The 13,904-nt window shown below is 45.4% G+C and overlaps 1 protein-coding gene across 1 annotated transcript in view; it reads left to right on the top strand.

Annotated features, from left to right (window-relative positions):
* The first annotated feature begins 9,147 nt into the window (after positions 1-9,147).
* Positions 9,148-13,904, top strand: part of HHIP (hedgehog interacting protein) — a 75,444-nt gene continuing 70,687 nt past the window's right edge. The window contains exon 1 of the mRNA XM_071431512.1: positions 9,148-10,011. Coding sequence (XP_071287613.1) covers positions 9,745-10,011 — 267 coding nt within the window. The 5' untranslated portion in view covers positions 9,148-9,744. The remainder of the gene's footprint in view (positions 10,012-13,904) is intronic.

Genomic DNA, 13,904 nt, shown 5'->3' with positions numbered 1-13,904 from the left:
TCAAGACAGAACAAGGGGTAATGACTTTAAACTGACAGAGGCCAGGTTTGGGTTGGATATTAGGAGGAAATTCTTTACTGTGAGGGTGTTGAGGCCCTGGCACAAGTTGCCCAGAGAAGCTGTGGCTGCCCCATCCCTGGAAGTGTTCAAAGCCAGGCTGGATGGGGCTCTGAGCAACCTGGTCTGGTGAAAGCTATGGCAGGGGGTTAGAACTCCATGATCTTCAAGGACCCCTCCAACCCAAACCATTCCATGATTCTATGATATGGCATTCAGGAGAACCTGTTGAATGAGCTCTGGATCAAGCCACAATGGAGAGGATGATACATATGTGAAGGAACCTTGATTTCATTACTCACTTTTCCTTCTCTATTTTATCACTTATTGTTGTTCTTTCCTTTTTTCTTCAGTATTTTTTCAGTTATGGTCTCATTTTATTATTATTCATAAATCTTAACATTCTTAAAATAAAAGATATTTACCTAGTTCTACCTATCAGTGAGTGAATTGATGTCTGCATTGAGAAAGGATGTAAAAAAAAATCACAATTAACTCATTTAAATGTTACACCTTTGCAGAATTCTCTCATGCTACTGGATGGATCCCAAGTGTGGAATCCTATTCCAGAAATCTCTAAAATAAGGATCAGTAAGAAGGAAGCACAGGACTGTAGCCCATGAAGTTATTTTTCTAGAGGTGTCCTGTTTATGTCCTACATGACTCCCTCCCTGTAGGAAAGCAGAAAGATTAAATAACTCACAATTACTCTGTTATCTTCTTGAAATTACATTTTTAACATCTTGTTCAAATCAGTATTAAAACTTTAAAACTCTGTCTCGTATCCAAAAATACTGGAAAATTTAGAATTATTACCTGCCCACTCAGCTCTGTCAAAACAATTTGATTGTGCAGACTTCCAGACCAGTTCACTGATTTCTTGGTACAACAGCACTCTCAGGGAACATGCAGCTGTCACTTAGAAGTGTTTCCCAAAGTTTTGTCTATACAGATTACCTCCTCCTGAGACATGCAAGTGCCCCTGGTGTTAAAGTTCAAACCCTCTGGAAAACCACGCTTGGTGGAGCGATACACAAACCTCCCAGAAGAACTGAACATTTGGTGTGAGGATCTACTAAAAAAAAAACAGAGGTCCAGAGAGAACAACCCACACAGTCCCTCTGCTCCTTCAAGCTGCCAGAGGCACAGGATTCAAATGTCCTCAGAGCCTTCCTTCCTTACATATATTCAGATAAGTTTATCATAAACAGTTCCACAGAAGTTCATCTCAGACTCTGTATTAGGAAAAAAATAACTGCTGGAACAAAGAATTCCCTCGTGAACACCCAGCTGATCCCTGAGTTTCCAAAAAATGTTGAGTGGCAATAGAAACTCATCTGACTCCCACTGATACTTGACTGATTTGCTAGCAAGATTCAACAACCTGTCCACGGCATAGACACTGTTCTGCAAACAATGTATTTCCAAATCATGTATATTCAAAATCACTAAATATCATTATTCCACTGGATGGGTCTCAAAAAATTGATCCCTTATGAAAGTCAATACTATATCTGAGTGGTGACCTATACCTACTAATCTTGTCCCAAAGACAGAAAATAGCCTGTATTTTGTATAGTCCCTGGAATGCTATGATTCTGTTTTACAATTTAGGCTTTATTCTAAAAAATTATATGGGGAGCAGAGAAAGTTAAAAAGCTGGAATAGTGATGAATTTGAATCATAGTTTTGCCCAAATTAAAACCAAATCTCTGTCGTAAGGGTTAAGTGCAGTCTGTTTACCTCATTCAGACAACATCTAGTCTGCAGTGACCATTCCTTGGGAAATTAGGGATTCCCTCACATCTGTAACAAATTACATGGAGCAGTACAGCTCATCCTTAAAGTTCATTTGATAGTGATTGTAATACATGCCTTAAGGTTAGGATGGAGTGCTTAACTCAATCACTTGATTATATGCAGAATTTCAAATGCTGCAGAATCCAGGCTGCATATGGAAGTTCTGGGATTAAGGACAACTCACCTGGAAATCAAGGCTTTTATTGTTCATATCCTACCACAGGCAGACCACATTCATAGGGAGAACATGACTATTTAATGGAGAAAGAAACATGCAATAGACTAGAAGGAGTTTTCTATTAGAGCTGTCCAGGAACAGATGGTTCCAGCATCTGCTATTGTCTCTCCTTATCCTGGGTAATTTATTTATTTTTTAAAATGTGGTTCAGCCTTAAGTTCAGTCAAAGTTCATCTGGCATCCACATCAGTTTACATCTTTATCAAAAGATCTTCTTTGTTCATGCATCTTACAGTCAAATGAAAGAAATTACTCACACATTGCCACCTGTGTGTGAACCCACCACCTACTAAGATTTATTTCTCACCAAAGTTAATGGACTCTTTACCTCAAGGTTTGAAGAATTTACACAGTCCAATCTGTCTTTGAAGATCACATTCCTGGCAGAATAGTATCAGGCTGCAGAACCAGGGAGTCCCAAAACCTGATGGTTTGACAGTACTCTGTGTGGTTGAAGCAGCTTTATGACCACATCCTAAGCTACTGCCCAAACGAGTGCTGGCATTCCCTTTTAATTACTGTGAACCTGAGCATGGCTTTCTTGGTTAAAGGTTCACTACTGTACATAATCTAAGATCCATAGGCTTGAAATTTGCTGCACATCACAGTGTGGGGGGCAAGCAGGCCAAACTGAGTGACTTCAGTGATAGATTCCCAAAGAATACCATCCATAAGAATTAGCTTGTTACAAAATCATCTGCTTCCACCAGCTTTTTCTTTACATGACTGGGACTCAGGCTACAGCTTTAATTGTCTCCAGACTGATCTCATCTGGTCAAGATTCAGGCTGGTAACACAATGTTCCCAATGCCCCTTCAGGAAAACAAGAGAAGAAGAGAAGAGAGGGTAACATTTGCAACCACAGGTCAGTGGAGGCTGGACAGGCACCTGGACATGCTGGCCTGATGTATGTATGACAGTGCACAGGAGTGCACACCAGCCTGCAGAGCTCACAGGTGATGCCAGAAACGTGAGGCAGCGTTCGGCACTGCTTGGAATCACTTAACATGGCAGAATGTCTGATTTGGGGCAGGCTGTTGGCACGGGGCTAGGCATGAGTGTCAGGTACACACCCCGTGTGCCAGGGCCCTGGGTAGCTGTGAGAACAATGCACCACAGAGCAATTGTAAGAGAGCCGAACTCCTCTTTCAAAAAGATAAATTATGGTACTGAACTAGAGACATTTTTCTGAAAGCTGCATCGTACATATGAATTGGACACATGCTGTTCCAGAAAAATATATGGCAATGGTTGCTGACTCCACTGTTATTTTCCATTTGTGTGAGCAAAGTTTTTTTATTGTTTGCAAAGTAGTCTCAAGTTAATTTAGCATATATGCCCGATATGCAGCAATGCTGTACACGGTGCCTTACCACGTATTATACAAAAGCTACAATGAAGAACTTCCCCAAGCTTCCACATCAAATAGGAATTGACTCACACCGGTCTGTGGAACAAAGGGAAATGCACATGCACTGCATCAAGACAGGGAAAACCTGCGGAATCCTGTCTGACATCCCAGTCATTGGGCAGCTCACAGCAGAGCCTCCTGACAGTTTACTTTTAACACTGCCAGGGGAAAATTTCCATCCCCACACTCAGCAGGCTACAAAGAATACTAGGCACAAATATTTAAGTCCATTATTTAGTTCAGGCATGCACAATATTACCTATTCAGAAAGACCTTTATTACTTTGGTAAGTATTACAAGTATTTCAGAGTTCCTCTGTTGACATCTTATGCAAATTGTTCCTACAGCAAGTTATGGAAACTTCAAACACTGGAGCAAGGCACAACATACACGTGGCTTGTAAACTGCAGTACGGAGTGGGATTACCACAGTCCCTGGCAGGAAAGAAATATTTTTCCCACAGCAGCTTCCTTTGTCTCTTTGTAACACATAAATAGAGACCCGCTGTTGAGGTGAATTACAGCAGGTAGTGAAAGTATGCAGGCTATAGGCAAGAGGGCCTCTTGAGTCTTCATTCCCTCACAAAATGCTTTGCTTTATCTGCCTCCTAGTTAGACCAGCCCTCATTGCAAAACTGAACACACGTAATTGAAGGTTTGTGTTAGCAGCTGCCGTGATGTGCTAAAACAATCTGCAGGTCTTAATCCCTGATGAGCCAATCAAGTGGAGTTAACATCAGTCCAATACTGCTTTTGTACACAGATGGGAATCAGGGTTTTTTGAAGTCTTGTGTAGAGAGGAGACCCATTAGTTTACAGACTCAAATGGTCCAGGTGGCTTCAGCTGGGTTAGAAGATTTGTAAGAGCCATGGGGAAATCTGTGGTAAAGGCATACCCTAAAAACCTTTCTGTGACTGTCTGGGCACCTATTTTCCCATAAAAAATATCCTAACAAGTCCTGTTCATTCATGCTATACCAGCTTTCACACCTTGTATTTGTAGTATGCAAAGACAAGCAACATGTTATTCTCAACCCCATGAAATTATGTGGGCTATAGTATAGGGTGGGGAGAGCCAACCAGAAATGTTTTGACCAACTGAAAAAATTCTGTTACATCACAAACAGAAATATAAGCAAAAATATAATGGTTTTATAAACTTCTGACTAACCACAGGACACTTTAATGAAACCATTCCAGCAGCCTTCCTTCTTCATTACCAGAGAAGCTGCTACAGTGACTGGACTTGTGGAGTTCACAGCTGTGGGGAACTCCTGCCATTAAGACTGTCCCAGAGTCAGAGTTTCCTGATATTTCAGTTCTCTGCCCTGAAGCCACAGGAACCCCAGCCCCAGTGATTCAGCCCAGAGCCAGAAAAAACTCTCAACTTTACTTCTAATAGGACTCTCAGGACAGTTGGGCTTTCACCCAAAAAAAGCAAGAAGCACAGGAGCCCAGACTGCCAAACCTTGAAATTCCTGCCCAAGTCCTCATTCTAAATTTCCAGATTCCTCTGTCTCTGTCCATCTAGCTGACAGAAAACAGGGAGATGGGAACTTGAAGTTTCAGGAGCCGCAGCTGAGGCAGGAGCCTCAGAGCTTGGGCTCTCAAGCTTGGTGGTTTTCAAAGTAATTTAAACAAACTATGTGACCTTTAGAAAGATTTTTCTGCTTTCCTCTCTAAATGAAACATACAAAATTTCAAATTAAAGGCGTTTTTTTTTTAAATAATTGAATCTGGAAATGGAACTCTAGTTTTCAGCATCTATAGCACAGAATCCATGGCTGAGTATTTCTTACTGGTCTACGACACAGAGTAATCCCAGTAAGACCACAGAACTTTAGAATATTTCAAGTTGGAAGGGAGGCATAAGGATCACCAAGCCCAACTCCCTGCTCTTCAGAGAACCACCTAGACTGAAAAGGAATCACTGGCTTCACAAGACATCCGACAGTATATGCAAGGACTCAGAGAAAAGTGTAATGGTAAAGAGATATGGAGAGATTTCACCCTCAAGTAAGTGGTTCCGAAAAAAAAGAAAAAAGCTTTTTTCTTTTTAAAAAAATAAATGTGTTTCAGAAATTCAACTCAAATTCCAGTTAAAACAAGAGCAGAGTCACTCTCCCAAGAACTGACGTCCATCTGCTTTATCTAGCTGTGTTCTTGATACACAAGGGTGATGCTTCCCCACCAGGATCTGGAATACCATAATTTCTCAGAATACTGTAATTTCACAATATCATAATTTCCAAGCCTATTCCAACACTGCAATATTCATCCTCAAGACATGCCAGGTATTTGCCACCTATGTGAAAGGTTGGAATTTAGCTCTGATGAAGATACATCTCACACTACATGGGCTTAGCTTTTCACAAGTGAGGTGACCACTGGGAAAGCTTCCCTGTGAATCACAAGAATATGTAAATCTGTGCCATCAAACAACATCTGTGGGCAGTTTATGAATAATTTGATGCTACTGTTTGCTATCAAACCTGGTGCCATGAAATAACTTTGCCCAGCTTCTGCACCTATCTGTAAACTCCTGTGATAACTGTATTTCCAAAAGGGACTCTAGCTGCTACACGTGACTACGCATTTCCTCTTTTGTTCAAACTGCTTGGGAGTCCCCGGACCTGGAATCACAGAATCATTAGGGCTGGAAAAGGCTGGAAAAGGCCTCCAAGATCAGCAAGTCCAACCTTTGACTGAGCACCACCATGCTAACTTAACTACAGCACTAAATGCCACATCCAGTTGTTCCTTGAACACACCACAGACAGTGATTTCACCCCTCCCTGGACAGTCATTCCCGATGCTTTAACCATCCTTTCACTGAAAAAATTCTTCCTGGTGTCCAACAGGTCTTCAAACCTGAAAGCAAGTTTCTTGCTGCAGCTGAATTCCCTTGCAAAATATGTATAACATAAAATAATTTGAGAAACAGTAAGTTCAAGTGCATGCCACAATCAGCCTCATACTCTTGACACATTCAATCCACACGATAAAGGTACCCAAGGACATATTAGATACACAATAATACCTATTAATTAAAGTAATGGTGTAAGTAAGCACAGTCTGTTTATCTCCCAGGCAAATCTAGAACAAAATCTAGCTACACTCAAACAGTGTGGCAAAAATAGCTTCACTTTTTAAAACTTTCTAACTCTTTCACACATAATTGAACTGTAACCCAAAAGATTCTTACTTATATCCCATAAAGATTCTCATTTATATCCTACAAAGATTATCATCACTTCTGAAGAAATAAAATAATTTATTCAGCTCTCTTATGGCATCATCATGCTTAATTATTTCTAGTAATGAGCCTCATGTCACAGAATCCAGGTGACCTTAAAAACTGACGTGTTTATTATCCATATTTCCTATGTGTATGTTTTTACTTCGTAAGTATTCCCTTATCTCTGTTTATCAGGGGCTGGAAGTCACCTGAAGTTAACACTCTGAACTGGTATATACTAACACCGATCTTAACTCCGCATTATTAAAATTAAAATAAAATTCTGTATCAACCAAGAAAAATACTTTTATTAGAAAAGAAGCCAACTTGTACTTTTAAAGAGTGGAAAGGAACATTAGATTAAATCAGGTCTTCTTGCACAAAACCCCGAGAATCAGCAATTTCTATTCAGAGGTTTTAAAGAACATTCAACCTTCTTCAAGGTTGCTTATACATCTTTACATCACCCCATCACTACAGAGCTTGAAGTTTTGAGCACTTCATATTACACAAGGTCAACAGCACATTCCACAGACTCTCTGGGAAATGTCTCCATCACAGATCCAAGTAAAATTTCTGTGTAGAAACAGCTCTTCACAAACTGTCACATCTTTCTTAGTTTGGGAGCTTGATCTAAAGCCCATTTTGGGAAATCTTTCTCTAATTAATACACCCCAAACTCACCTCCTCTGAGAACCATAACAGATATTTATGCCTATGCAGGGGGAAGAGACACACAGACCTCCTGCTCTGTCCTTAGGCCACTACATTTCTGCCAGTGTAACCCCCTGTGAGGGATCTGCTTGGGAATAAAAGTGACTTTAATATCATACTGTTATTCTGCTGCAGACCAGAATCACTTTCGTTTCAGAATGATCTACGCAGTACCCCTGAGCAATGCAAAAAGGCACAGCTGCTGTCGTAGAACTGCACTTGCTACAGTTCTGCCATGTCAGGTTGTTTATGGGACAAGTTTGTGTATTGCAAAGCAGAACTCTTCTCTAAAACTACAAAGTGAGGATACTGTATCTCAGGAGTACACCCTTATTTCACTCACCAACATGAGTGAGGAAGCCCAGGCTGCACCACAGGCCTTCCCTACTCATGTGGATGTGGCTCAAGCCTTGGTTGGGAAAACCTTCAGTCAAATGAGAGTCGGTGGCAAGACAAGGGGTAGTCGTGAGTTGACTTCAAAAATGCACTTGAAGGGAAAGAGTCTTTCTGTCTTCTCAGGAATTTATCTGATGTGCTATATATCCATGCCAAACTCCTATTTAGTTCAGTGCTGCTGTTTAAGAGCTCAAGTGTAAATATGAAGAGACTCGCTTTGTTTGGTGAAAAACAGGGCCCAGTTGGTATAGAGACACCAGTGCTCGTGAGGAACTAATGCAATACTTCTTTCCCTTTCTCCCTCCTAAGGGGACTCTTTGGGTACATGCCAATTTTTCCTCAGTTTCTGGGATGAGCAGCCAGCCCCTGGTAAACACACCTCTGACTTTGGTTGTGCAGGTGCCCTTCGCCTCCAAGTCAGTGGCTGCAGCTGCACCTCAGCCCCTCTGAGGCCTTACCCCGGGCTGGGGTTCTCTGGGCTTCCGTCTTTTCCCTCCATTCCACCCCTGCTGGCCCTCCCTTTCTGGATTGCAAAACAATTGAAATTGAAAACTGAAATTGACTCAGAAATCGAGACCTGGCCTCACAGGCGCTTTCTTGCCACCAGGCACTTGGATCTTCCCGCTCTTCCCACACACAGCTCTCTCGTTCTCGGCACACCGGGACCACGCTCATCCCTCCACGTGCCACGCCCTCACGGCTTCAGAGATGGCCGCCGTGCCGCCATCCTCAGCAGGTTGTACCTTGGTCATGCCGGCCGCACACCGAGGGTCGGACAGCTGGCGGCACCTTCGGGGCAGCCACGGCACCGAAGCCCCGCTGCACGAAGCCACCGGGAGCTGGGGGCAGCTCCCGCCGTCGACGCCCGCCCCGCGCTCGGCCCCGCGCCTCTGGAACCTTCCGTGGCCTTGGGGACGAGCTGTGGGGACAATGGGCGGGCGCGGGCGAGCCGACCCCGAGGGAGCCCTGCCTCGGGCGCCTCGGCCGTCGGGGGCGCAGGACCCACCTACGGCGCTCGCCTTCCGCCGGGCACCGCCGCGATCCCACCCGGTTCCCGCCGAGAGAGGGGAGCGGGAAGCCTCCCGCCCCCTCTCTCTCTCTTTCCCTCCCTCCCTCTCTCCGCCGGCCCTCCGGGAGGCCCGGCTCCCGCTCCCCCGGGGGGAAGGGGCAGCCGGACCCCCCGGAGGGGGGATCTCCTCGGGGCGGGGCCCGCCGCCGCTCCCTCCCGGCGGGCGCGGCCCCCGCGCCGCTCCCGCTCCCGGCGGGCCCCCACGGGCGGCACGCGCGGCCGGTGGATGCCGCCGGGTGACGTGCAGGGCGCGCGGTGGCAGCACCTCCCCGCGCGCCGCTTAAAAAGAAGAAGAAAAGAGGGAGCGAAACATGAGAGCCCGGACGAGCCGCAGCCGCCGCCGCCGGCAGCAGCAGCAGCAGCGGAGGGGGCATCGCCCGGCCCGGCCGCCGCCGCAGTCCCGCCGCGGGGACACCCTTCCTATGGGACGACAAGTGAAGGGCTGCTGCCGCCGCCCGCTGCCCGGCCCGCCCCGAGCCTCGGCGCTTCGGCGCGGCAGCGGCAGCTGCTAAAACCTGTGCCGCTCGCACAACTTCGCCGGCTTCGAGCATCCTCCCGCCGGGCTCGGGGGCTCGGTCCCCCCCGTTCCTGCCTCTTCGCGTCCACCTTTTTGGAAGAAGCGGGGGTGGCCGAGGTGCTGTTCCTCCGTCGGCTCTTTAACCGCCGCTGTTATTATTCTCCTCCAGACTTTCCCCTTCTGGGGGAGGGAGGTGGTTTCCTGATCTGAAGTGCAAAGAAAAGTCAGTGGGATTCCCCTCCTTCCTTCTCCCCCCACCCACCCCCCCACCCCCGGTTTGGGTGCATTCACACGCTCCCTCAGGCATGATGCTCAAGATGCTGCCGTTTAAGCTGCTGCTGGTGGCCGTGGTTCTGTGCTTCTTCGAGGGGGATGCCAAGTTTGGGGAGAGCGGCGCCCGGAGGAGAAGGTGCCTCAACGGGACCCCGCCGCGGCGGCTGAAGAAGCGGGACCGGCGGGTGCTGTCCCCGGAGGCCCCGGGCGGCGGGGAGGCGATGTGCCGCGGCCTCTACCCCCGCCTGTCCTGCTGCTCCCGCTCCGAGGCGCAGGGTCTGCCGCACGCCGAAGCCAAGGTAGGCACCACCTGGGGCTGCGCCGGGCTTTGGGGGAGGTTTTTGGCGTTCTGGGCTGTTTTTTTATTATTTTGCGCCGAGCCGCGCACCGGCCGCGAACCTGCCGCGTTCCCACGCGGGCGGTGGGGGCGATGCCGCGGCGGGGGGCGGCCGCTGCCGCTCGGGGGGCGAGGGCGCGGCGGGAGCGGGACCGGCCGCGGCTCTGACGCTGCCTCGGGAGGCGCGGGGAGCCGGCTCCGCTCCGCGCCCGGAGGGGACACGGGCGCCCCGCGGGGGGAGCGCTGTGCCGGCTCTACCGCCGGCTCTGCCTCCCAGTTACTTTCTGCCCGCAGCGCCCCAGTGTCCGGCGGCGGCCCCGGCGGCGGTGTCGTGCCCGTGCAGCGCGGCCGGGCCGCCCGCAGGTACCGCCGCTGCTGCGGGGAAGGGCGGAGGAGCCGGGCGGCGGCAGTGGCAGCGGAGGGACTGTGCGTTCGCCCGGCCGTGCCATCCGGGCTGGGCTTTTCCTGGCGTGAAAGATCGTGTCCAGTTTGCTCCACATGCTCACTTCGGGAGGGGGTTCGGACAGTGGCTTGGTGCCGGTGTACCGACATTCCGTGATCTCCGGCCGCCTCGGGGCCCGTGTGCTACTCACGGTTCCGGGTGTCAGCGGCGAAAGCCCCCCATAGTGTCCGCTGTGGAGCCCCGGTGTCCCGGCTCTCGCCCAGGGCCGGTGTCTCACCAGGTGCCCTGAGATACTCTGCCTTTGCACATTACCTGGCAGCCTCTCTGCCCAATTTCAAACTGCGGTCATGTGAAGGGAAGCACCTCCTCTGCTCACCGATTTTTTAAAATTGTCAAGTTCTCTGCATCCTTTAGCAAGTTAAATTCTGCTTATCAGCCTGTTGCTTAGATTTTCAAACGCGTGGGTACCTAACCAGGCAGGACTGTGTTTGATAAGCTGTGCTGTGCTGGCCAGTGCTGCATCCGGGGGTATGCACGGGGAGGGAAGTTGCTGAATAATGTCATTAAGAATCACTGCACATGAAATAAACAATCAGGTGCCTTTTAAAAAATATATTATTACTTTTCCTTTTCTTTCCTTTTGTTATTTTGGGGTTTTTTTTAACATTGCATCCTCCTTTAGGTTTAATTAAGAATTCCTCAGTTACAACTCTCTAGTTGTCAAGGTCTGAGAGACTCTTGGAAAACTTGTGTTTCAGTCTTGCTGGCCCAAGCATAATAAAAAAAAATACCCAGCCTGAATCGAATTTTTATGCTCAGTTCACGGTAGATTTCACTCCATTCTCATGTAAACAGCTTCTACGAATCAACATATGTGTCTGGGTGGTATCTCTCACTTTGTTTTGTAACAAAAAGCCATATTGCATCATTTAATTTGCTCAAGTCATGCAAATAGGAAAAAATCAATAGGACAAAAAGGGGTCGACTTATCCTCCTCCCCACTAAACTGCTGCCCACACACAGAGTCCTGTTGCTTATGGCAAAAGAATAACAACAACACCATTGTGTTTGTTAGTTGGTTCACTAATGGGTGAAACTGGAGAACATCATTCTCCTTCAGTCCCCAGCTCTGTCCAAATGTTCATGCCTTTTGAGGGAGCATTTGTCCTACCCCCTCTATTCCCAGATGATTGAGAACTGTCTTACTGCAGGTTTTCAGCTGCAGATCTCTCTTTATTCATACCATATGCAGCAGCAGTTTGAGATTCAAGGCAGATATATTTCTTCATGTTGTCTAGAGACAGTGTCATTAGGCTCCTGTGTGATGATTGAATTAAACTATAACCACACACAGATAACCTGAAAGATCTAGCTGGAAAAAAAAAAAAAGAAAGGAGAAAAAGAAGGAGAAAAAAAAGGAAAAAAATAATAAGGACTGGAAAATATGTCCTTAATTCACCCTGTTTGCAATGTCTCGGTGGCATATATACTACTGAGATTATTCAGTGCTTGGAGACCCTTGTGGTAATTGGTTGAATGCAATAAACTGGAAGTGCAATTTTGGTTAGTTTTCCATCCCCAGGCAGTTGAAGTGTTTATTCTCTTCTTACTATTACTTTAAAAGATCTTTTAATTCCTTTTCAATGTGTTTTTTTTCTTACTGACGGTACTAAAAACCTGATGTAAATGTGAGGAAGTGACCACAGTACCTATTCCTGAGCTGTTGAACCCATTTAGTATTTTCTATAAAACATAAATTAAATTTTTAAAGGAATGTTATTGTACAGGGTTGTAAAATCAGACTTTTTTCACTGAAGATTAATTTTAATGAAACTCACAAATGTGCTTTATCATATCTGATATAGATATATGATTAAAAATATGTCAAAATATATGTAATTTATAGTTGACAGAATGGAGTGGGCATTCTGTAGAAGACTTGGCATAGTATTAATGGTATGCATTTGAATGTAACTTTTCTAAAAGCACATTTTTTAAACTGTGTTCTACTACAGTTCCCAAACCAGCTTTTTTAAACTCCATCATCTACCTACATGATGGAGAGGCCATGCCATTAACAGAAATCTGAGCACTGCCATCTTTAAAAAAAAATTAAAATTAATTGACCATGCTTAGTAGACATTCTAATAAGAGCCTCTTGGTTAAGATGCTGGGTCTGTGAGAATTTTTGACCAAATTATTGATCTGTGATTATAAATGAAAACACCACCTGCAGTTTAGGGAACAATAATGGAGCTCCCGTAAAGAGCAGATACAACACTGCACTGGCTCAAGTAAAATGTTTGTGTCCTGTTGTTGACATTTAACTCTTTTATTTTTCTGGCAATATCCCCTTGTTTATGAAGGGCTGCTACATCCCAGCCAAACATTGTAATATCAATTTTTCCAAAAGTTTGCTTACAGCCTGACAGGCAAAGAAGTCCTCTCTACCTTGGATGGTTTCACAGCCAAGGCTGTCAAGGAATGGGTGAAAAGTAATTGTTTTCAAGTGTGCCCTTTTACAATCATTTGTTTGCTCTGGCTCTTTCATGAACAAAGGCTATTGTTGAACACATCCAACTAAACAAATAACTCATCTTGGGGTCCCTTTAACAGCTGCCTTAGTACAATGATCTATTTAAATATTACCCTAAAATTGAAACTGAACTCTTTAATGACATAATCCAGCACTATAATACAGAAGAGGCATATGTTCAACTCAACAGCTGAACAATCTCGTCAGCACATGATTTTTAGACATAAATGCTTGTATATCAAATATGGCTTAATGCAATGACTTATTTCACTGGTTTCTTCCTTCTGTTAGCATCAAAATTCTACTGCCTTTCTCTAACTAGATATGACAGAGTACACAAAACAGATGACAATATTAGTTGTAAAGAATTTCTGTCTGTCTCTTGTGTCATCTTCTGTTTCTTCTTCTTTGCACTCCTCCTTCTGTTGATAAACCAATTTAGTATGCTGTGCTTTCCTGTGCATTCCAGGATTTATCTTACCTTTAGTCTACCCGTTCTACTTTCATGTGGCTAGAGATTAAAGGATGATCTTACAGATGTTGTAAATTAGTCAGCAGCAGGCATAATCATTATTAGGCATGTTGCAATAAATGTTTGGAAGTTTTACATATTTTCCAGAGCGCAGTTAGTTTAAACCACTGCAGTTTGATGGTTTCACATACGACTTTAAAAATTGAAGCAGGAAATTAGTTTACATTTCTTCAAAAGACCAAAGCCATTGTCAAATTTAAGGTCATTTTCAAAGTAGACATCCAACAGAAAAAAGCTTCATTTAAATAAGTATTTCAGAATCTGCTTAGAACTGGTTTAGTATACTCCAGGATAAATACATTATTGATTTACTGAAATTCAGAATAGAGACTTGTCCTATCTCCAAGCCAGTACAGAGTTACACATCAGACCTCACACAGAGCA

The sequence above is a fragment of the Agelaius tricolor genome, unplaced genomic scaffold (assembly GCF_023055355.1).
Source record: "Agelaius tricolor isolate 1412-34295 unplaced genomic scaffold, bAgeTri1.0.p SCAF_8, whole genome shotgun sequence".
NCBI classification, from domain to species: domain Eukaryota; kingdom Metazoa; phylum Chordata; class Aves; order Passeriformes; family Icteridae; genus Agelaius; species Agelaius tricolor.
The sequence above is the reverse complement of the archived record's forward strand: the minus strand, read 5'-3'. Positions and strand labels throughout refer to the sequence as shown.